This window comes from Vombatus ursinus, unplaced genomic scaffold (genome assembly GCF_900497805.2).
Source record: "Vombatus ursinus unplaced genomic scaffold, bare-nosed wombat genome assembly UNPS02014403.1, whole genome shotgun sequence".
Lineage (NCBI taxonomy): Eukaryota > Metazoa > Chordata > Mammalia > Diprotodontia > Vombatidae > Vombatus > Vombatus ursinus.
Window position 1 is genome coordinate 110257 of NW_020954181.1, and position 25409 is coordinate 135665.

The following is a 25409-nucleotide window of genomic DNA, read 5'->3' on the forward strand; positions in this document are numbered from 1 at the left end:
AGGTTCAGGGACTCAGGGAGAGTTAGAACTTGCCTAGCTACCGTTAATGAGCAAATGAGTATTCCACTTGGACTGATCAACCAAGAGTTCAGAAGAGTAAGAGTAGAGTAGGGGAGGGCAGAGATCTACCATCTGTTATTTTGATCAATCTTCCAATAGATCTTTCTCTTTCTTCTCTCTCCTCTTTCTCTTCCTGTATTGCCCTTACCTGACTATATACTAGCAGCAGCAAATGCAAGAGCCATCAGTTGAACCACATTATCTGCCAATGTGGTTGAAAAACCTGAAAAAGCAATTGCCTAACATCAGTTCTCCACTCATTCACATAGGACAACACTAGATTAATGAGGAAAGCTCATATATGTACTAGCCAAAATAAATTATTGTCCAGGGTTGAATTTATCAAGGGTTGAACGCTCATACTTCGACCGTAGAGAACTACTTTTTTTCTCCTTCTTTACCCTCCCTCTGAGCTTCTCAGGAAAATATTTATCTTGTTTATCTGTCCACTGTTGTCTGTAGATTCTGCTACCTTGGAAGAGTTTGAAGGATAAAATGTAGCCAGGCATAAAGACTGCTGTAAAAAACTGTAGCTAGAAAGTTTAGCATGCTAGAAAAGAGTAATGAAGTTTAATACTTGAAACAATTCTCTCAGCTTTCTGTAATCTGATTCTAAACTCTCCATCAAAGTAAGCAGGGACTTACTCCTGCTTTAGACTTCTAGTGAGAGAAAGTGTTTTACAAAGAAAAAAAGACTTGCAAGATACTGTCCCTCTGTCATTTCAGCCCTGGCCAGGTTGGAGTTACACAGATAAAGTCCGATAAGCAAAAAAAGAAAAAACTTTTTCCTGGTTTGTAGAAATTGATGGCATTATAGACTTATTAGACACTAAGTTTGTAACAGAAATTTGAATTTGAATTCTGAATTCAATTTGAAATTTGAATGAAAATTGAAATTTAAAAATATAACTGAAATCTTTTCTGTAAATTTCCAAATTTCTAATGACTGGTTTCTGTTCTAACAGGATTTTTAAAAAAAGAAAAGATCATAAGATAAGGCTTGTATGTGTTTGTTGTTAACTGTTATTGCAACAACATGAGAAAAATAATAGCTGTCTCTGATTAGTGATAAAATCTCTAGGGACAATAATTTGATTGAGTTTTGATATCCAGTATCATTGAGCCAATAATCCACCATTTAAGGGAAATGCCAAGTGTTGCTCAAAGGCTGTATGATCTGACAAATGACACAGGTGGATGACTGTGCCTAAGAATGTTGAGGGGGCAACCTTGTATAAGCCAAGATAGGATCCTCTTAACTTACCTTCCCCATTGTGCTATTTCCTTCTGAAAAGAAAATTTTCTCACCTGGTTATTTCTGAACCTTGCTATGATACCCTGCGAATAATGTGAAATGCTAACTATGATTCTTAACTAGAATCAAACAGAGTTAAGGAAGCTTTATTCTTATGTCAGGTCAGTCTGTGCCCTTGACAGAGAAGTTTTGATATTGTTATAACCATGTGTACCCTATTTCCTTTTATAGCAAATTTCTATAACAAGTACACATAAAGTGCATATGTAAGATGAATCTTCTTGTTACAATATTAAATATCTCAGTTACTATAATAAGATACAAGCATGGAAGATCTCACTGTTTTTAATTTTACTATTCTGAATTTGTGGTCACTATTATTTACATATTCATGTATAAGATTAGGTCCTTAAAGTATCTCATTATTTCTAGATGATTTGAGGATAATATATTCTCAAAAGGGATATAAGGGAAATTACAAAAAAATGTGATGTGACAAAGATGTGAAAGCTTTAAATTCTAATGGAGTAGTAAACTTCACTGTGAGAAAAGGTAAAAAAATTAGATTTGTTTTCTCTAAGAACTAAGATATTTATATATGTGTGTGTATATGTGTGTGTGTGTGTGTGTGTGTATAAATATAATTGGCTTTCAAATGTTTCTATCAAATGATAAAAGGACAGGTAAGAGATTATCTCCATAAGATTTTAACTGGTTTTCACCACCTGAACTAGTTATTAGAAAATCAAATTTAAGAGGAACACCCTTCCATAACTGCCTTGGAAATGAGACCTACTCTAGAAATTTCAAGGGAAAATGTTTTCAAATATCAGTAAGACAGCTAAAATCCAAGATGAAGTAAGCTGATTAAATGTAATATAATCTGTAACCTGATTTAGTTTAATCTACAGAATCTGTTTAACTAGGCTTGTTTCCTTAAGGGATATATGAGATTATGACTCTGCTTAACTAGCTTTGTTCATCTTTTGTGACATTGAAGGAAGCACAAGATTGTAAATTTGTCTCTTTTTTTGTTAACTTTTCATGAAACTTGTCACCATGTGTTTTTTTCAATATCTGAGAAATCTTCCTATATTGTATAGTGTGCTTGTTTCCCAATACAAACTCTTTTGTAAAACACTATGGAAGAAGATAGTAGAAGACTGGGAATAGTAACACATTATAAAACAGTTAAAAGGCAATGGAACCAAATCTATAAAAAGCCTGGCATGAGACTCAACAAAGTCATATATCAACAGCCTTCACAGAGGATAAAATTGGTAGGACAAAAAAAAAAAAAAAAACAGAAGATGAAAATAAAACACCTATCACCATTGTGATAATATCAGTGATTTTCATTGTCAGTGATAGGGGAACCTAAACATAAGATTTTAACATTAAAGTCAATTTAAAAGTTGTTAAAAGTATAGCATTAGGTAGAGCCAAGACAGCAGAGTAAAGGCAGTGACTCACCTGAGCTTTCCCAAATTTCCCTTCAAACAACTTTCAAATAATGCCTCAAATCAAATTCTAAAGAGGCAGAACCAGCAATAGGTCAGGGTGAAACAACCTTCTTAACCAAGAAAACTTAGGAGGTTGGCAGGAAAGGTCTGTCTCATGGGCTAGTGGTTATGTCTGGGGCACTGTACAATATAAGCCGAAGGCTGGCCTTGGGCTGGTGGTATCACTAGTGACAGCAGCTGGCCAGCAGCTGCTGGAGCTTTCAGTCCATAGATGGTAAGGATAACTGGTCAAAAGGAGATTACAGGCATTTTAGTTTGTTGACACCAGATGCATGGCTCTGCTGCATTGCTTATACATGGTTCTAAGTTACAGTCCCAGGGCAAGAATAAGCACTAGCACAGGGAAGGGGTGAATCTGGTCACAGTTCCAGGAAGAGAAAAGTGTTAATGGCGCTCAAGGAGGAATAAGGATTCTTGTCTCACATTGAAGGCAGAAAGGAAAACTGATGCTTATCACCCCAGGAGAGCAGGAGCCAAGTCACAATTCCACGGTCATAACAAGCAAAAGCACTTACAGTTGCAGCGGAGCAGGGAGAAGAAGAGTGCATGTGGTCACTCACAGGCCAGGAGAGGAATGACCACACCTGACATCAGAACTAGGTCTGAAAAGAGCAGCACAAAAACCCTGAAACTTGGAACGTACCCCAAATGTCCTAGAAGCAGAGTCCAATTTTAACTTAAATTAAAAAGTCAAGAAATAGACTAGAAAAACAAGCACCAAAAAAAAAAGGTATCTGACCAGAGAAAGTTCCTATGATGACAGGGAAGATCAAGACACAAAATCAGAAGAAGACAATGAAGACAAAATAACTATGCAAAGCTTCAAAGGAAAAAATGTGAATTGGTCTCAGGCCCAAAACGAATTCCTGGAGAAGGCCACAAAGGATTTTAAAAATCAAACATGAGAAGTAGAGGAAAAATGGGGAAAGAAAGAAAAAAATTATGAAAAGAGAGTCAATAGCTTAGGAAAGGAGACACAAAAAATACTGAAGAAAATAATGCCTCAAAAACATAACTGGACAAATGGTAAAAGAGGCACAAAAATTCACTGAAGAAAAGAGCTCCTTAAAGAGTAGAACTGATCAAATACAAAAGGAGGTACAAAAATTCACTTAAATTAAATCCATAAAAAGTAGAATTCAGCAAGTGGATGCTAATAACTCAATGGGACATTAAGAAACAATAAAAATAAAATGAAATAAAAAGTATGAAACAAGGAGCAAAAAATGTTAAATATCTCAATGGAAAAACTACTGACCTAGAAAACAGATCAAAGAGAGATAATTTTAAAATTACTGGACTTCTTGAAAGCCATGATCCAAAAAAGAGCCTAGAAATCATCTTTCAAGAAATTATCGAAGAAAACTACCCTAATGTCCCAGAACCAGACGGTAAAATAGAAATTGAAAGAATCTACCAAACACCTCCCGAAAGAGACTCCAAAATGAAAACTGCCAAGGACATTACAGCCAAATTCCAGAGCTCCCAGGTCACAAAAGAAACAATTCCAATATTATGAAGCCACATTCAGGATAACACAATCTGCCAGCTTTTATATTAAAGGATTATAGAGCTTGGAATACGATATTCCCGAAGGCAAAAGAACTAGGATTACAACCAAGAATGACCCTACCAAGAAAAACTGAGTATAATCCTCCACAGGGGGGAAAAAAAATGGACATTTAATGAAATAGAAGACTTTCAAGTATTCCTGATGGAAAGACCTGAGTTAAATTTAAATTTTTTTTTTTTACTTTGGTAAAGGAGACACAAAAAATACTGCAGAAAATAACATCTCAAAAGAAACTAGTGCCCAAATGGTAAAAGAGGGCACAAAAATTCACTGAAGAAAAGAGCTCCCTAAAGAGTAGAACTGACCAAATATAAAAAGAGGTACAAATAAAAAGGTAAACATGAAGGAGAAATAATATGAGATTCAATAAGGTTAAACTGCTTATATTCCTATATGGGAAGATGATACTTGTAATTTCTAAGAACTTTATCATTATTAGAGCAGCTAGAAGGAATATACATAAGCAGAAGGCACATAAGAGCAATGATTTCCAAAAAATGAAATTAAGAGGTGAAAAAGAGGTATGCACAGGGAAAAGGGGAGAGAAACAGAATGTGGTAAATTATCTCACATAAAAGAGGCACAAAAGACTGTAGAGTAAGATGGATGAGAGGTGTTGCCACTAGCTGTGGACGCCCTGACAGTTCAACAGACAGATGCTCTAAAGGTCCACAGACGTGTCTGAGGCAAAACATCGGAAGAAAGCATGTGTCAAGGGAGACGTCTCCAGAACCAAGTCAATTTGGCGAAGCCAGGCAGCCCTGGAGCCAGCCTGGGGAGCGGGAGGCAGCTACTGAGGCTGGGTAGACCCATAGACTGTGCTGTGCCTACTCTCCCTTGAGACCAGCCTGGCCTTGGCCTGGTTTGTATTTCAGCAGTCAGAAAAGTTTGATAATGTAGAAAATAAATACCAGCTACTGAAACTGGAAGCCACAGAGCTTCAAACTGGCTTTCAAATAGCCTTCAAAGTGAAGTCAATTTAATTTCTGAAAAGCTTGAGCCTACTAAAAGTGTCCTGCAGGAAACTACATCAGCCATGTCTTTGATAACCCAATTTGAGCAGGAAGTGTCCAGTCTCCATAACATCATCAGTGACATTAAGAACAATGAGCAGATGCTCATGCAAAGGATGCAGAACATTAATGTGAAATTTAAGAATGTTACAGATTCTTGGAAAAGAAGCCTAGATGACATAAACGCTCATAATGGCAGTTTAAAATCCAAAGCCAAACATATACATTCTCATGTCACTGGTCAAATTAACCTGACTGAACAAGGCATAAAATTGCTCACTGAAAGGCTCAAAGATTTGGAAGATAGCACTATGAGAAATATTAGAACCACCAAGAGGCAAGAAGAAGATGACGTTTTATAAGTGGAAGAGCAACTAGTGTTTGATTAAAAAAAAAAAAGCAGTTGAAAAGTTAGAAGAAGAACAAAGAAGTCGCTTTGCTTGAGAAACAGATCTGAGCAATAAGCTTACTGACTATGAGCCTAAAGCAGAATAATGTAAGACCCATTTGCCAGAGCTTGAAAGTGCTATTCACTTGGTTCTGAAGGTCTCCCAAGATCTGATAGGGACAGAAAAGAAAATGGAAGATTTCACCATGAAGATGTTTAATATGGAAGATGATATGCTGAAAGCAGTGTCAGATATTATGGACATGCAGAAAGCCCTTAAAGGAATGTAGTATAACAGTATGCTGAAAATGCAGAATGTACTACATTTTCTAAAGGGCAAAGTTCAAGAGTTCATAGTATCTTCAAGTATTAGGGGAAAAGGAATTTTAGAATACGATCTAGAATATAAAGAGATTAGCAAACAATAAATTCAGCCAATTCAAGCTAGGAGGAAGAATATTATCTCATACATTTATATCATGTTTTATAGTTATTCTGATATATGGTAAAAAATACCTCACTTATGCAGCATGATTAAAGAACGAGGGGTCCTCATTCACATAACCTAAATGTAGCCATTTAAACACCAAAACTTCACATAAATCATAACCATTTTCACTTAAGTTTCTAAATGACACATTTCCCTACCTTCTTAAATAGAGTATAGTTGGCATAATTTAGGCTCTAGGTTGCTAAATAAAGCCAAAATAGCTCATGCTAAATAAGCATGAGCTATTTTACAGAGTTGAAATACATTTGTGGCCTCAGATGGCCACAGACTGCTATGAATTTTGAGTCATTGGGTGTATTGTCATGTGGTATAGTGGAAAAAGCACTAGACTGGGAGTCAGAAGACATGGGTTTGAGTCTTAGCTCTCACACTACAGGAGGCAAGTCACTTGACCTCTGAGGCTCATTTCCTTTCCCTTTCTGTAAAATGGGAATGATGTCCTGACTACCTCACACCAGCGTCGTTGTGAGGATGGTGCCTTGTCAACACAGTGGTAGCAATCACTTCTTGCTATCAATATGCCTACTTCCAGAGCTGCTATAAATATTTTTGTACATGTGGGTCCTTTTACCATTTTTATGATCTCTTTGGGATACAACCCTAGAAGTGCTATTGCTGGGTCAAAGGGTATGCACATTTTTATAGCCCTTTGGGTGCAGTTCCAAATTGCTCTCCAAAATGGTTGGATCATTTCACAACTCCACCAACAATGCATTAGTGTTTCAATTTTCCCACACCTTCTCCAACATTTATCATTTTCCTGTTTTAGCATGTTGGCCAATCTGATAGATGTGATATGGTACCTCAGAGTTGTTTTGATTTGTATTTCTCTAATCAATAGTGATTTAGAGCTTTTTTTCTTATGACTAAAGATAGCTTTAATTTCTTCATCTGACAACTGTTTGTTCATATCCTTTGACCATTTATTAATTAGGGAATGATTTTACAAAACATTTTTGACACAAATAAAGTCAGATCTAAACAAATTTGAAAAATATCACTTGCTCATGAATAGGTCAAGCCAATACAGTAAAAATGAAAATTCTACCTAAATTAATTTACTTATTCAGTGCCATCCCAATCATACTACCAAAAAATTATTTTATAGAGCTAGAAAAAATAACAAAATTCATCTGGAAGAACAAAGGTTAAGAATATCAAGGGAATTACTGAAAAAAATTGTAAATTAACATGGCCTAACTATATCAGATCTCAAACTGTATTATAAAGTGGTAATCAGCAAAACAATCTGGTACTGGCTAAGAAAGACAATGGTGGATCAGTGGAAGAGATGAGGTACACAGTACACAGTAGTAAATGACCACAGAAATCTAGTGCTTGATAAACATAATAAGAGACAAGAATCCATTATCTGATAAAGATGGCTGGGAAAACTGGAAAGCGGTTTGGCAAAAAGTAGATACAGACCAACATCTTATACCATATACCAAGATAAGGTCAAAGAGGGTAGATGATTTAGACATAAAAGGTGATATCATAAGAAAACGTGGGAGCACGGAATATTTTACCTGTCAGATCTATGAATAATGGAAGAATTTATGAACAAAGAAAAGATAAAGCATTACAGGAAATAAAAAGGATCAGTCTGATTAAATTAAAGTATTTGCACAAACAAAACCAATGTAGCCAATATCTGAAGGGAAGCAGAAAACTAGAAGAAAAAAATTTATAATAAGTTTCTCTAACAAAGGCCTCATCTCTCAAATATATTCAGAACTGAGTCAAATTTAAAAGAAATGAATCATTCCCCAATTGATATATGTCAAAGGATATGAACAGAGTTTTCAGAAGAAGAAATCAAAGCTATCTGTAGCCAAATGCTCTAAATCACTATTGAGTAGAGATGCAAATTAAAACAACTCTGAGGTACTACCTCACACATATCAGATTGGCTAATATGACAGAAAAGGAAAATGATAAATGTTGGCAGGGATATTGGAAAACTGGGGCACTCTTATTAATGCACTCTTGATGGAATTATGAACTGATTCAACAATTCTGGAGAGTAATTTGGAATGATGCCTAAAGGGCTATAAAACTGTGCATGCCCTTTCATCCACCAATCCCACTGCTAGTTCTATATCCCAAAGAGATTAAAAAAAAAAAAAAAAGAGGGGGAGGCCAGGGAAGGGGGAAAGAAATATGTACAAATATATTTATAGCAGCTCTTTTAGTGGTGGCAATGAACTGGAAATTGAGGAGATGCCCATCAATTGGGGAATGGCTGAACAAACTGTGGCATATGATTGTGACAGAATATTACTGTACTATGAGAAATGACAAGCAAGGTGGTTTCAGAAATACCTTGGAAGACTTACATGAACTGATGCAAAGTAAAGTGAGCAGAGTCAGGAGAACAATGTACACAGTAACAGCAACAGTGTACAATGATCAACTGTGAATGACATCTCTTCTCAGTGACATGATGATCTAAAACAATTCTTAAGAATTTAGGACAGTTTACCTATCAGATTTATGGAGAACAGAAGAATTCATGACCAAATAGGAGATAGAGAACATCACAAAATGCAAAATGGATAATTTTAATCACATTAAATTGAAAAGTTTTTGCACAAACAAAGCCAATGCAACCAAGATTAGAAGGAAAGTAGAAAATTAGGAAAGAATTTTTACAACCAATATCTCTAATAAGGGCCTCATTTCTAAAATACATAGAGAATTAAGTTAAATTTATAAGAATACAAGTCATTCCCCAACTGATAAATGGTCAAAGGATATGAACAGGTAGTTCTCAGATGAAGAAATTAAAGTCATCTATAATCATATGAAAAAATGCTCTAAATCAATATTGATTAGAGAAATACAAATCAAAACAACTCTGAGGTACCACATCACATCTATCAGATTGACCAACATGACAAAACAGGAAAATGATAAATGTTGGAGAAAATGTGGGAAAATTGGAAAACAACGCATTGTTGGTGGAGTTGTGAAATGATCCAACCATTTTGGAGAGCAATTTGGAACTATACCCAAAGGGCTATAAAAATGTGCATACCCTTTGACCCAGCAACAGCACTTCTAGCGCTATATCCCAAAGAGATCATACAAATGGGAAAAGGACCCACATGTACAAAAATATTCATAGCAGCTCTTTTTGTGGTGGCAAAGAATTAGAAATTGAGAGGATGCCTGTCAACTGGGGAATGGCTGAACAAGTTGTGGTATATGAATGTAATGGAATACTACTGTGATGAACAGAAATGATGAACAGGCTGACTTCAGAAAAATCTGGAAGGACTTGTATGGTCTGATGCTGAGTGAAGTGAGCAGAACCAAGATAACAATGTACACAATAACAGCCATGTTGTGTGATGACTAATCTTGATAAACTTAACCCTTCCCAACAATATAAGGATCTAAGACATTTCCAAAGGCCTCATGATGGAAAATGCTATCCATATCCAGAGAAAGAACTATAGAGTCTGAATACAGATCAAAGCATACTATTTGCTTTTTTTTTCTTCTGTTTTGTTTTGTTTCTTTTTCTTATGGTTCCTCCTATTGGTTTTAATTCTTCTTTAAAACAAAACCAATGTGAAAATACATTTAATGGGAATGTATATGTAGAGCCTATATTAGATTGCACGTCATCTTGGGGAGGGGTCAAGGAGGGAAAGGAGAAAATTTAAAACTCAAAAGCTTATGGAAGTGAATGTTGAAAACTAAAAATAAATTAAAAAAAAAAACATTCTCCTCAATCTTGGGTGGGACCCCACCCAACTGGGAGAACTTATTTCTCATTAAAGGATAAAGATAATCTTAAAAAAAAAAAAAAAGAAAAAAGAAAAAAAAGGAAGTAGACAGCTGATGAAGGTATGTGAAGAGTTATACAAGCCAAGAAGTCAGGGAGCGATGTGAAAGAACTCAAGTTCCTGTTACTTCTAGCACCTTATAGTTGACACAATGGCAGAAAGTCCCTCATTCCATGCATTGTACCAGCAGATAGTTATGGTTAGCATAGTGTGGCAATGTCTAACCATAATATTTTTCTCTATGGTCTTGAAAGCATTACATTTTCTGACATGTGGACTGAGAAAGGATCCTGGAACTCATAAGAAATAGAATGTAATGGCCCAAGATGGCAGAATATGACACAAAGATGTGTGAGACTTGTACCAAGTATGTGCAAAGAAAAGTATTACCAACTTATTCTATTCATTTGGAAAACATAATCAGCAGCAAATCCTTGGTATGTGCCTACCAAAGTATGTGTTTTTTTAATCTTAGGAAGGAGATAGTAAGTCAGTGAGTCAATGAGCATTTACTAAGTGCTTACTATGAGCTAAGTACTATAGAAAAAAAGGCAGAGAAAAAGAGATGATAGATAGATAGAAAGGTGGGATGGATATGGCAAGATAGAATAGATAAATAAACATACAGTCCTTACTCTCAAGTGACAATGCCAGAGACTTTGCCATAATTATAATTCTTTATCAATGTAGATGTTAATTGTTGCATTCTTAAGTTATGCTTCTGTTTTATTACTTTGCAATTATGTTTGTCTTATGGTTATGTATTATAGTTACTATGAATGGATTTAGTTGCTGTTCATTTGTATACGTACTAATGATTATATTTATATTTGTTCTTTATTAATTTATCTTATTATAGCTAGTCAGCTTTGTTTTTTCTTTTGGTCTGCTGTGTATGATTATTTACTTGCATACCATTTATATGGATGCACTTTTAGGACACAAATGCACTAAATCCTGATGCACTCTGTAAAGCAATGCTTTATATTGCTCTATGTTTACTGAATGTGTTGTTAGTACTCATTTGTTTCAAATAGTACCATGAGATGACTACCTGAACCAAAAAAACCTTGATATTTAAAAAAAATAGAGATAAGTATTATATATTTGCATCTCATTATGTGTTCCATATCTGTATCATCTAAGATTATAAATTTCTAAAGCAGAGTCTGTCTTTCTAGTATTACTTGAGAATTCAGCAGAATATTTTACTCATGGTAAACACTGACGGATCTATTAATTAAATAACAAAAATAACAATTTTAATAAGCTTTATCTGTTACATCACCGTAACCCCAGTACTTCACATGTTTTATACTTAACAGGAACCAAAAATTTGCTGAATTTAAAGAGCAAAGAAAAAAAGAGAGAGAATAGAGATAGCTAAACCAGAAAAATTGTTAACTATACTTCAAGGAAAATGTTAAGTTACTGGGAAGAAAAACTATCAAAATAATTCTCTTCTATAGTACTGGTTTTTATTATCTGCTCTTACCTACTCTGAGCTACTACTTAAATAATAAGTTCCTACCTAAAAGTGGCTTCCCAAAAGCAGTTCATTCCACAAACATCAGAGGGCAGCATCCAATAGGGGTTCCAGTAAGAGAGAGACACATCCTTATTATACCTAACAAAATAAGACAGAAATAAAAGTCCTATAAGAATATTTTCATTTGCTACATAGGGAATTTAGTTAGTAATATAAAGATTTAGTGTTTTTATTTTATAATAATGTGGCTAAGTTAGGCAACTTGGGTAATTTTTACTTTTAGTTAAACTAATAGTAGTAGGACAAGTTGTTCAAGAATAATTTATTGTCATAAGTCAGAAATTAATAGAGACTGCAGTCTTGAATACTCATTCAAGAACTGCCTAGCATTTTATTTACTTCTTCACACATTTTCCTAACATTAATTTAATCTTTCTCTATCTTTAAAAAAAAAGTTGACCTGGACTCCCAGATGGCTACCAGAACAGGAAGCACCCACTTACCTACACTAGCAAAAATCTGATATTCATACCAAATAATGGTCAAGAAATTCATTAAGATGTATATGTATAGCCTACATCAGACTGCATGCCATCTTAGGGAGGGAGATGGGGAGGGAGGGGGAGAAAAATTTAAAACTCAAAAGCTTATGGAAATGATTGTTGATAATTCAAAATAAATTAATTTTAAAAAAAAGAAAGGGAATAACTCAAGGGCAAAAAGGCAGGAAAAATTACATTGAAGTATGATGGTGAAAGACAATAGAATTTGTATTTTAGCCAAGGAGCAAGAAGGAGTGAGTGAATTTTTTCAGCAAGAGGTGACATTGTTGATTTCAGAAAAAAAAAACTTATAAAGGTCTTAACTTTTGGAAGTTAAACAGTGGACTGACTGGAGGAAAGAGAAATAAAAACAAAGCGCGCATTAAGAAATGACTGTGACTTCTTCAGTGACAGAACTATACAAAAATTCTACCAGAAACCCACAGAAAGGTGGTCCACCAGCTAAGCTAGCATGAGCACAGGCAAACAAAATGACAGCCTCCCAGAGTGATCAAAGACACATATAGCTGGAAGGACTCTAAGCCCAGAAGCAATAAGAGTAAAGGGACCTTAAGACTCAGGGAGATCAAAGTCCCAGTATTGTCACAAAGCCCTAATGAGGGGATCTCAGAAGCCTGAGGAAGTACCAGTAACTACTGCAACATGGAAGCATTCAGCACTCCAGATCCAAGGGCTCTAAGGTCTCTAACATTCTGCCTTTAGAAACTAGGGAAGGTCTTAAGGATCCAGCACTCTGAACATCAAAAATCCATGGAACCTAACTTTTGGGAGGTAAAGATCAGTCCAGGCACCCAGGGGACCAAGGATGAGATTATACAGGGTCTACAATTACCTTCAAAAGCAATGAGGGCGCAAAGGCTAGCTCTGGCACAAAGCCCCAATTGTGAAGTACAGAACCCAGACTAAATTAAAGTAAATTAAAGAAGACAATCAGTACCAAAATTTGTTGTGAATCTAGAGAAGCCCCAAAAGAAGGCAAAAGTAACTGCAACACTGAGGCAAAGAGAACCAGGGGACCATTGTACACAGTAACAGAAATATTGTTTGATCAGCTATGAATGACTTAGCTATTCTCAGCAATACAATGATTCAAGACAATCTCAAACGACTAATGATAATGCATACTATCTGCCTCCAGAGAAAGAACTGATACTGATTGAATAGACTGAAGCATGCTATTTTTCACTTTCTTTCATTTTTTTTCTTTCTTTTACAAAATGATTAATATGGAAATGTTTTACATAATTGCACATGTATAAGCTGCTTACCATTTCAGGGAGAGGGGAGGGGAGGGAAACAGGGAGGAATAGAATTTGGAACTCAATACATTAAATAAAAATGTTTTTATAAAAAAAATTAACTGCAACATCAGCAAGCAGACACTCAAAGGAAAAGAGGATTTCCCAAAAGGACTATATGAATAGCACCCAAAGAAAACGGAGCAAAAGATCAAAAACTAAAAACTCTGGAGGAAATAATTAGGAGAATAAATAACTAGAAGAGAAAGTGATAAATCTTATCCAAGTAATAGACCCCCTAATAATTAGAACATACCAAAGAGATAGCAATAAATATTACAACAAAATTAAAAGACTGAAAATATAGAACAAAACAGATATTTTAAAATCTGACCTGAAAAACAAGTCAAGCAGTAATAATTTAGGAATCATCAGACTCCCAGATGAACTCCTTGAAAACAATGGTCTAAAAAAAATGCCTGGATGCCATATTTAAAGAAATGATCAATGAAAATTGCTCAGATCTAGTAAAATCAGAGGGCAAAATAAAGATGGAAAGAAATTTACCGATGATCTCCCAAAAAGAAATGTAAAAGAAGTACCAACAATGTCGTAGCCCAAATCCAAAGCTCCCAAGTCAAAGAAAAAACAATGCAACCATCCAGAAAGTAGTAGTTCAAGTACCAAGGAAGGACAATCAGGATCACACACAAGCCCTGGCAACTTCTACTAAAAATCAGAGAAAATGCCATCCAAAAGTCAAAAGCTTAAAACCAACAATAACTTACCCTGAAAAGCTGGGTATAATCCTACAGGGGAGAAAATGATTTTTAATGAAATTGAGGACTTTCAAGCATTTGTGATTAAAAGCCCAAAGCTGAGTAAGAATTCTAAAATTCAAACACAAGAGTTCGGAGAAACCCAGAAATATACATTTATTTGAAAAGCTGGAATGAACTGTATGTGATATAATGCTAACATTCTAATAGGAGAAGAAAAAACAAATGTTCCTTCACCTTAACATCTTTAAAGGGTAAATCAAGAGTAAATCAAGAAAAATCCTGGTGGTAGATCAGCTCTATTCTGAGGGTATTAAGAAAGGAAAGACAAGAGATACTAAAAAGAGTAATACACTAATGTTGAAAGGAGGAAGAAGTAGCTATAATGTGCTATTTCTCATAAGGGGGTACATGAAGAGAAGAATATACTATAATAGAAAAATAGGTGGAAGGAGTAGGAACTACATGAATTTCATTAAAAATACATATGCACACCCTGTATGCTGTAAAAATATGTCAAACTCAACAAACAAGAAAAGATAAGGAGAAGATGGGTAGAGTGAAAAATAATAGCAAGCAGGGAAAGCAAAACAAACTTGATCCTAAAGGGAGACTTAAAAAAAGGAGGGGAAAGAAAAGAAAAAGTAGAATCTAAGGGGATACTAAACCCCTTATACAACTGGAAAACAGCTGAACAAACTGTGGTACATGAATATCATGGAATATTACTGTGCCACAAGAAAAGAGACTATTTCAAACAATGCTTGCTAATGTGAACTTAGGCTGAGTGAATTAAGCAGAATCAAGAGAACAATTTATACATAAACAAAACTTTGAAAGCTTATGAACACTGATCAAAGCAAAAACCAACTCTATTTCCAGGGTATTTATAACGAAGCAAGTATTCTGGCTCCTAACAAAGAGGTAACAGACACAGGGTTCAGAAAAAGATTTACATTCTTGGACATGACACTGTATAGATGCATTCTGCCTAACAATTAACATTTACTAGAAGTGATTTTTTTTCTGTTCAGTTTTTAATGGGGGACAGGGGGCGTGGACAATTAGGAGGAGAGGATTAACAATATTGATGCAAAAAAAAAAAAAAAAGTGGGCCCTTGAAACATTTTTTTAAAAATGTACAAGAAGGCCTCTGACCTCATAACACTTCATAGTATTTTTATCCTTTTTGAAATTTGTATGATGTGTTTATATATTATCTCTCCTATTAGACTACAGATTCCTTGAGGTAAATTATTGCACTTTATTTACTTCTATATACTCTCCAATAGTCAACTTAATAAATGTTGCTGAATGAAAAGAAAAATAAATGAAATGCATTGGAAAGAAGTTCAGAAGGAAGCATAGACAAGCAATTGAGCTTTAAAAGTAACATGAAATTATCACAGATTTTTTTTTTTTAGGTAAACAGTATGAAATTGAGATTCACAGTTTCACATACAATCATTGGGGGAGGGGGTTCTATATAAGGAAATTCTCTTTTTTGGTCCTTAAGTATAGAACAAAACTTTTTTAAATTTGTAATTCATCTTGAACTTAAATATAAAGAAACAAAAAAAGAACATTTCCATGTAAACAGTACAGCATATAGATAGGATTCAATATAAAACCATGATCAGACTGTTTACTTTTTCTGAAAAACTATGTAGCAAATACTACACATTCTTTTCAAAGCTACCCTGTTTTTCTGTGCTTCTTCTAAGTTTTTTTTTGTTCTCTGCTATGCACTATTTTTTCTCCCTCCCTCTCTACACCACCCTAGAGAAGGCTATAATTAATCACGCGCGCACGCACACACACACACACATACACATAAAACCATACTACACATATTTCTACTTCTCAGTTTCTTCCTCTGGAGGTAGACATCATCTTCCTTCATAAGTCCTTTGTAGTTGGTTTGCGTATTTATGATATTCAAGATGAACCAGTCATTCAAAGTTGCTCTAAGGACAATATTTCTGTTACTACATACAACGTTCTTTTGGTAGTGTTCATTTAACTTTTCATTATTTCAAGCAAGTCTTTGCATGTTTTGTTTTGTTTTTTTAAATCAGCTCATCATTTCTTATAGCACAATAGTATTCCATCACAATCATATACCATAACTTGTTTAGCCATTCCCCAATTGAAGGCCAAATGACTATATGAACTAAATGGCAAATCATTAACCAAATGCAAGGAGAAATAGTAAAATTATAAGTTGGGGATCTCAATGCATCCTTCTCAGATGGAGACAACGCTAAGCAAGAGAGCAGAGGCAGCTAGATGGTACAGTGGAAAGAGTGCCAGGCCTGAAATCAAGATTCATCTTCCTGAGCTCAAATCTAGCCTAAGAAAATTACTAGCTGTGTGACCCAGGGCAAATCACCTAATCCTGTTTGCCTCAGTTTCCTTCTCATCTGTAAAAGGAGCTGGAGAAGGAAATAGCAAACAACGCTAGTATCTGCCAAGAAAACCCCAAATGGGATCACATAAAGTGTTGAACATAATTGAAAACAACTGAACAAAAACCTAAAGATAAACAAGAAAAAATAAAGGACCTGCAAATCAATTTACAACAAATGTGTTAGATCTCTCTTAATAAAAGAATAAAACTGTCTATATGTATCTATACATATGTGATATATATAAAATATATATATTTAGTAATTCAGCCCTCAGCTCTTTGCAAAAATTGATTAGATATTAGAGAGGGAAAATCCCTCAGGAACAAATGTAATTAAACAAACATTTACCAACCAGAAAACAATAAAAATTGTATCCAATAAAAAGCACTTAAAGAAGCTGGAGACTAATTAAATTAATACTAAAGAATCTATGAATCAAATAACAAATCATAGGAAGAGGAGAAAATTTCATCAAAAGAAATAAAAACAATGAGATGACAGAAAAACTTTGGGGATGCAGTTAAAGCAATTCTGAGGGGAACACATATATCGAAATGTTTTTACAAATAAAGAGAAGGAACAGATCAACAGATTAGGCATGCAACTACAAAAAAAGACAAACAAATAGAAAGCCATTCTTTAAAACCTAATTAAGCATCAAAATGAAAATTCTAAAAATCAAAGAGACTGGCATAATTAAAAGCAAAAAACAAAAACAAAAAAAATACCTCAAAACTTGAACAGATAAACAAAACTATAAGTTTTTTTAAATCAAAGAAATCAATAAAATATTGCCTAGTTTTATTTTAAAAAGAGGAAAACTAGATTAACAGTATTGAAAATTTTAAAGGCAGAATTCATAACAAAAAAATTATTAGAACCTATATGACAACAAAACTGCCAACTAAAACAAAATGATTTGCTATGAAAATTGTAAACTACTGAAATTTACAAAGAAAAATTTAAATAATCCAATCTCAGAGAAATTGAAAAAAACTATTTAAAAAAACTTCCTCCCACCCCCTACAAAAACATTCAAAGACCATACACATAAAAAAGGGGATTACATCAAATAATCAAAAAACAAGTAATTCCAATATTGCATAAATTGTTTGCAAAAATAGGAAAAGAGGGGCAGCTAGGTGGCACAATGGATAAAGCTCCGGCCTTGGAGTCAGGAGGACATGAGTTCAAATCCAGCCTTAGATACTTGATACTAGCTGTGTGACCCTGGGCAAGTCACTTAACCCCAACTGCCTCACCAAAAAAAAAAAAAAATAGGAAAAGAGATCTTATTTAATTCCTGCTATGATACAAATATTATAAAAATACTTTTTCTTACATCACCATAGCATCCTATATATATATCCTTCTTTTATCCCTGAGAGCCATCCCATATGACAAATAGTGGGGGGTTTTATAAGTGAGGGGGAAAAAAACAGCATAACTGATTGATACATTAAGAAAGTCCAAAAACATGTACAAAGTATAATATCTGTGGTTCTCTCTCCACCAAGAGATAGATAGATGTCTTCTCATATCATTATTTAAGCCCTACTTGAATATTATAATTTTGTTACATTTTCTTTTGATTTTTTTTTTGGTTGTCATTCTTTTCATTTACATTATTGTAGTTTACTGTGTATATTGATTTCATAGCTCTGCTTGCTTCCCTCTGCATCAGTTAATACAGATCTTTCAGTGATCTTTTAAATTAATCACAAGTATCATTTCTTACACTACCATAGCATTCTGTTACATCCATACACCACAATTTGTTTAGCCATTCCCCAATCAATGGGCATCTACTTTGTTTCAAATTCTTAGCTGTCACAAAAAGTGCTACTATAATATTTTGGTGTATATAGGGAATTTTTTTTTGTAAATGGCCTCCTTTAAGGTATAAGATCAGTAAAAGAGTCTCTGGTTCAAAAGGTATGGACATTTTAGTCATTTGGTTGTATAATTCCAAATTACTTTACAAAATGGTTGTACCATTTCAGATATTAGTGCACCTTGCTTACCACAACCCCTCCAACATTGACTATTGCTATTTTTTGTTATTTTTGCAAATTTACAGTGTAAGATAAAATCTGAGTTGTTTGATTTGAATTTCTCTTATTATCGATGATTTAGAGCATTGTTTTTGAATATTTTATTATTTTCCCAATTATGTGTATGAACAATTTTTAACATTCTTTTTTTTTAATTTTGAATTCCAAATTCTCACACACTCCTCCTCCCTTCACCCCTCTCTGAGATAGTAAGCAATTTGAAATAGGTTATACATGCACAATCATGCAAAACATATTTACATATTAGTCATGTTGTAAAAGAAAACACAGAGAAAAATAATACTATAAAAAATGAAGTGAAAAATGCTATGTTTCTATTTGCATTCAGACTCTATTAGTTCTTTCTCTAGAGGTGGATAGCATTTTTCATCATGAATCCTTTGGAATTGTATTAGATCACTATATTGCTAAGAATACCTAAGTCATTCAAAGTTGGTCATCATACAGTATTGCTGTTACTACGTACAATGTTCTCTCCTGCTTCTGCTCACTGCATTTTGCATTAGTTCATGTAAATCTTTCAAGGTTTTTCTGAAATCATCCTGCTCATTACTTCTTATAGAACAATAGTATTCCATCACAATCATGTACCAGAACTTGTTCAGTAACTCCCCATTTTCCAATTCTTTCCTACCACTAAAAGAGTTGCTATATTTTCATACAACTAGGTCCTATTCTTTTTTTTTAATGTCTTTAGGATACAGACCCCGTAATGGTATTGTTAGATCAAAGAGTGTGCAGAGTTTTATAACCCTATAGGCAGAGTTCCAAATTACCCTCCAGAATGGTTGCAGCAGTTCACAGATCAATCCACAGTGCATTAGTGTCCCAATTTTCCCACATTCTTTCCAACATTTATCACTTTGTTTTTCTGTCATATTAACCAATCCAATACGTGTGAAATGCTACATCAGAGTTGTTTTAATCTGCATTTCTCTAATCAATAATGATTTCAGCATTTTTTTCATATGACTATAGATAACTTTGATTTCTTCATCTAAAAACTGCTAGCTCATATCCTTTGACCATTTATTAATTGGAGAATGATTTGTATTCTTATAAATTTGACTCAGTTCTCTATATATTTGAGAAATGATGCCTTCATCAGGTAACCATAGAATAATAATAATTTCCCCAGCTTGTTTATCCATCTTGTTTGCACTGGTTTATGAAAAACTTTTAAATTTAATATAATCAAAATTATCCATTTTACATCTTTTGATGCTTTCTATCTCTTGTTTGCTGAATAGATAAACTATACATTGCTGTCTTAATTTGTTTATGGTATCACCGTTTATATCTAACTCATGTACCCATTTTGACTTACCTTGGTATACTATGTGATATGATGTTCTATGCCTAGTTTCTGCCATACTGTTTTCCAGTTTTCCCAGCAGTTTTTGTCAAATAGTGAGTTTTTGTCCCAGAAGCTGAGGTCCTTGGTTTTATCACACACTAGATTACTATGATCATTTATGTACATGTACGTGTCTTACATACATCTAACCCACTGATGTACCATTTTATTTCTTAGCCAGTACCAGATAGTTTTGATGATTGCTACTTTATAGCAATATAGTTTGAGATCTGGTATGGCTAGGCCCCCTTCCTTTGCATTTTTTTTCATTAATTCCTTAGATATTCTTGCCTTTTTGTTCTTCTGAGTGAATTCTGTTATTTTTTTATAGTTCCATAAAATAATTTTTTTGGTAGTTTGATTGGTATGGCACTACTGAAGTAAATTGATCTAGATAGAATTGTCATTTCTATTCTACTGGCTTAGTATTCCCATGAGCAACTGATATTTTTCCAATTGTTTAGATCTGACTTTATTTGTGTGAAAATTTGTTTTGTAATTGTGTACCAATAGTTCCTAGGTTTGTCGTGGCAGGGAGACTCCCAAGTATTTTATAATGTCAACAGTTATTGTAAATGGAATTTCTCTAATCTCCTGCTGCTGGGCTTTGTTGGTAATATATAGAAATGCTGATGATTTGTGTGGATTTATTTTATATCCTGCAACTTTGCTAAAGTTGTTATTTCAATTAGTTTTTTTAGTTGATTCCCTAGGGTTCTCTAAGTATACCATCATATCATCTGCAAAGAGTGACAGTTTTGTTTCCTCACTGCCTATTCTAATTCCTTCCATTTTTTTCTTCTTCTCTTATTCTCATAGCTAACATTTCTAGTACAATATTGAATAATAGTGGTAATAATGGGCATTCTTGCTTCACCTCTGATCTTACTGAGAAGGCTCCTAGCTTATCTCCAACACAGATGGTGCCTGCTAATGGTTTTAGATAGATACTACATATAATTTTAAGGAAAGTTTCATTTCTTCTTATGCTCCCTAGTGTTTTTAATAGGAATAGCTAATGTATTTTGCCAAAAGCTTTTTCAGCATCTATTGAGATAGTTACATGATTTATATTGCTTTTATTATTGATATGGTCAATTATGCTGATAGTTTTCTTAATACTGAACCAGTCCAGCATTTTTGGTATAAATCCTACCTATCCTGGTCATATATTGCTATGACCTCCCAGCTAGTATTTTATTTAATATTTTTGCAGCAATATGCATTAAGGAAATTGGTCTATAATTTTCTTTCTGTTTTGGCTCTTCCTGGTTTAGGTATCAGCACCATGTTTGTGTCATAAAAAGAATTTGGCATGACTCCTTCTTAACCTATTTTCCCACATGGTTTATATAGTATTAGGATTAATTGTTATTTAAATATTTGGTAGAACTCACTTGTGAATCTATCTGGCCCTGGGGATTTTTCTTTTTTCTTTCTTTCTTTCTTAAATAATTAATTTTCGTTTTAGTTTTCAACATTCACTTCCATAAGATTATGAGTTTTAAATTTTATCCCCCCCACCCCAAGAGAGCATGCAATTTGATATAGGCTCTACTTACACATTCATAGTAAGCATATTTTCCCATTAGTCATGATGTAGAGAACAATTAGAACTAATGGGAGGAACCACCAGAATGAAGCAATAAAACAAAACAACAAAGGAAAAGGAGAGCAAACATATGTTTCCATCTGCATTCAGACTCCACAGTTCTTTCTCTAGATGTGGACAGCATTTTCCATCATGAGTCTTTTAGAGTTGTCTTAGATTCTTGCATTGTGAAGAACAGCCAAGTCTATCAAAGTCAGTCATCGCACAGTGTGGCTATTACTATGTACAATGTTCTCCTGGTTCTGCTCATTTCACTCAGTATCAGTTCACATAAGTCTTTCCAGGTTTTTCTGAAGTCTGCCTGCTCATCATTTCTTATAGCACAATAGTATTCCAACCCATTCATATACCACAACTTGTTCGGCCATTCTCCAATTGATGGGCATCCTCTCAATTTCCAATTCTTTGCCACCACAAAAAGAGCTGCTATAAATATTTGTGTATATGTGGGTCCTTTTCCCATTTTTATGATCTCTTTGGGATACAGCCCTAGAAGTGCTATTGCTGGGTCAAAGAGTATACACAATTTTATAGCCCACTGGGCAGTTCCAAATCGCTCTCCAGAATGGTTGGATCAGTTCACAACTCTACCAACAATGCACAGTGTTTCAATTTTCTCTCATGTTCTCCAACATTTATCATTGTCCGGTTTTGTCATCTTAGCCAATCTGATAGGTATGATTAGTTACCTCAGAGTCGTTTTGATCTGATAAATGGTCAAAGGATATGAACGAGCAGTTTTCAGAGGAAGAAACTAAAGCTATCTATAGTCATATGAAAAAATGTTTTAAATCACTATGGATCAGAAAAATGCAAATCAAAACAACTCTGAGGTACCACATCACACCTAGCAGACTGGGATTTTTTCTTTGGGCATTCATTGATGGCTTGTTCAATTTCTTTTTCTAAAATGTAGTTATTTAAGTATTCTATTTCCTCTTCTTTTAATTGGGCAATTTGCATTTTTGTAAATGTTCATCCATTTCACTTACATTGTCAGATTTACTAGCATACAATTAGGCAAAATAGCTCCTAATGATTACTTTAGTTTCCTTTTCATTGGTGATAAATAAACCCTTTTAATTTTTGATGTTGGTAATTTGGTTTTCTTCTTTCTTTCTTTTTTTAAAACAAATTAACCAATGGTTTATTTTATAGATTTTTAAAAAATAAAAACTGCTACTAATTTTATTTATTAGTTCAATGGTTTTTTTTTTAACTTTCAATTTTAGTAATCTGTCCTTTGATTTTCAGGATTTCCCATTTGGTATTTAACTGGGGATTTTCAATTTGCTCTTTTTCCAGCTTTTTTTAGTTGTATGTCAAATTCATTGTTCTGATTGCTCTTTCTCTATTTTATTGATGCAAGCATTTAGAGATATAAAATTTTCCCTAAGTACTGCTGTGGGTACATTCCATAAATTTTGGTATATTGTTTCATAGTCATTCCTTTAATGAAATTATGGATTATTTCTATGATTTGTTCTTTAACCCACTCATTCTTCAGGATTAGATTATTTTGTTTCCAATTAATTTTTAATCTATCTTTCCATGGCCCTTTATTGAATGTAATTTTTATGGCAATATGATCTGAAAAGGATGTGTTTAATATTTCTGCTTTTCTGCATTTGATTGGGGGATTTTTATACCTTAATACGTGGTCAATTCTGGGGTTGGGCCATTTTTTCATGTGGTTGTGAATACTTTGCAGTTCTTTTGAGGCCTATTTGTTCATATTCTTTGACTATTAATCTACTGGGGAATGGCTATCAATCATATATGAAGTTTCTATATCTTGGATACCAAACCCTTATCAGAGAAATTTTGATATAATTATTTTTTTCTGTCATTTAACCACTTTCTGTCTTACTCTAAATGCATTAATGTTGTCTGGGCAGGCGCTTTTCAGTTTCACATAATCAAAGTTATCCACTTCATTTTTTGGAACTGTCTCTATCTCTTGTTTGGTTAAGAATACATCTCTTTCCCACAGCTGTGAGAGGTACATAATTTGCTTCTTTTCTAAATTTTTTTATATTTTGATCTTTAATACTAAAATCATGTATCCATTTAGAATATATTGTGGAGTGTGGTACAAGTTATTAGTCTAAGTCTAATTTTTGCCAGACTACTTTATACTTTTTCTAGCAAATTTTATCAAATAGGGAGTTTTTCCCTATGTGACTTCTGTTTTCTACTTTATCAAAAACTGGGTTATGAAGTTCTGTTTTTTAATCTCCCTTGTCTAGTCAGTTCCATTGAGCTCTCTCTCTTTTTTAACCAATACCAGATGGTTCTAATGCTAATGGTTTATAATATAGTTTGAGGTCTGGACTGCTATTCCTTTTTCATCTTTACTTCTTTTTATCATTTCCTTTGATATTCTAGATCTTTTACTTTTCCAAATGAATTGTTATTTTATCAAGCTTCATAAAGTGTCCTCTCGGTATAGCACTGATTGGTATGGCATTGATAGTGTAAATGAATTTTGATAGTACTGTCATTTTTATTATATTAGCAAGGCCTAGTCATCTCTTTCCAGTTATTTAGGTTGCTTTTTAATGAATGCTTTACAAATGAATCTATATAAATCTATTATGTGTTCCCAGACATTGATCCCCAGTTATTTTATATATTTTGTAGTTTTTTGGAATAGTATTTTCCTCTCTATTATTGCTTTTTATGTTTTGTTACTATTATACAGAAATGCTATTGTTTTATTTTGTAGCCCCTAACACTCCTGAAGCTATTAATTGTCTCATTTACTATCTTTATTGATCTCCCAGTGTTTTCCAAGTTATCACAAATGGGGACAGTTTTATCTGCTCTTTTTCTCTTAATCCCTTGCTCATTTCTATTACTAACATTTTTGTATTAATATCAAATAATAGTGCAGTTTGATCATCTTTGCTTCACTTACTGGAAAAAGATCTAGTGTATAGTCATTGCATATGATGCTTGCTTTCGGTTTTAGGTTGATGTTTTTTATGCTACTTCTTAAAAGGCCCTCTACACTTATACTCTGTAAGGTTTTTAGCATAAAAAAGTGTTGCTATGAAAGACTTTTTCTGCATGTATTGAAATGATGGTGTGATTTGAGATGCTTTGGGTTTTAATTTGATTAATTAGGTTGACTGTTTTCCTAATGTTGAATCATCCTTCTATCCCTGGTATAAATCCCACCTGATCATAATCAATGATTTCTTGGATAAATCGCTGTAGTCTAACAAGATTTTGTTTAAAATTTTTGAGTCAAGATTCATTAATGATACTGGCTTGCAGTTTTCTATCCACGTTTTATCTTTCCCTAGTTTACATATTAGGGCTATATTTGTCTCATAAAAGGATTCTGTTAAGGTTTTCTCAATTTTTGATAATAATTTATGAAGTATGGGCACTAACCATTCTTTAAAAGTTAGAAAAAAATTCTCCTGTTAATCCATCAGGTCCAAGGTTTTTTTTCTCCCCTTTTCTCCCTTTGGAACTAGATTTTCTCCAAGATGGGGTTACTTAAAATCTCTATTTGGCTTTCTGATAGTTTAGGTATTTTATATTTTTGAAGGTATTCCTCTATTTCTTTTCTGTTCACAGTTTTGTTAGCTATAACTGCATTATATGTTCTGATTATTCTATACTTCTGATTTTGCTGTGATTTTACATTGCTCATTTACTATTTTATCAATTTATTTTCTGCTCACTTTTTAATCAGATTAGCTAAGAGTTTATTGATATTATTATTCATTTCCAAAGATTTAATATACTGAG

General features: G+C 33.8%; 1 protein-coding gene and 1 pseudogene across 3 annotated transcripts in view; one reads left to right on the forward strand and one right to left on the reverse strand.

Moving 5' to 3' along the window:
- Positions 1 to 6240, forward strand: part of LOC114042364 — a 23636-nt pseudogene extending 17396 nt beyond the window's left edge.
- GXYLT1 (glucoside xylosyltransferase 1) overlaps positions 1 to 25409 on the reverse strand; it is a 95400-nt gene that overhangs the window by 62014 nt on the left and 7977 nt on the right. For 2 of the 3 annotated variants that reach the window (XM_027861053.1, XM_027861051.1), the window contains exon 2: positions 11652 to 11747. The exons of the other annotated variant lie outside the window; for it this stretch is intronic. In XM_027861053.1, the coding sequence (XP_027716854.1) occupies positions 11652 to 11747 (96 nt within the window). The remainder of the gene's footprint in view (positions 1 to 11651; positions 11748 to 25409) is intronic. 3 annotated transcript variants of the gene reach the window in all.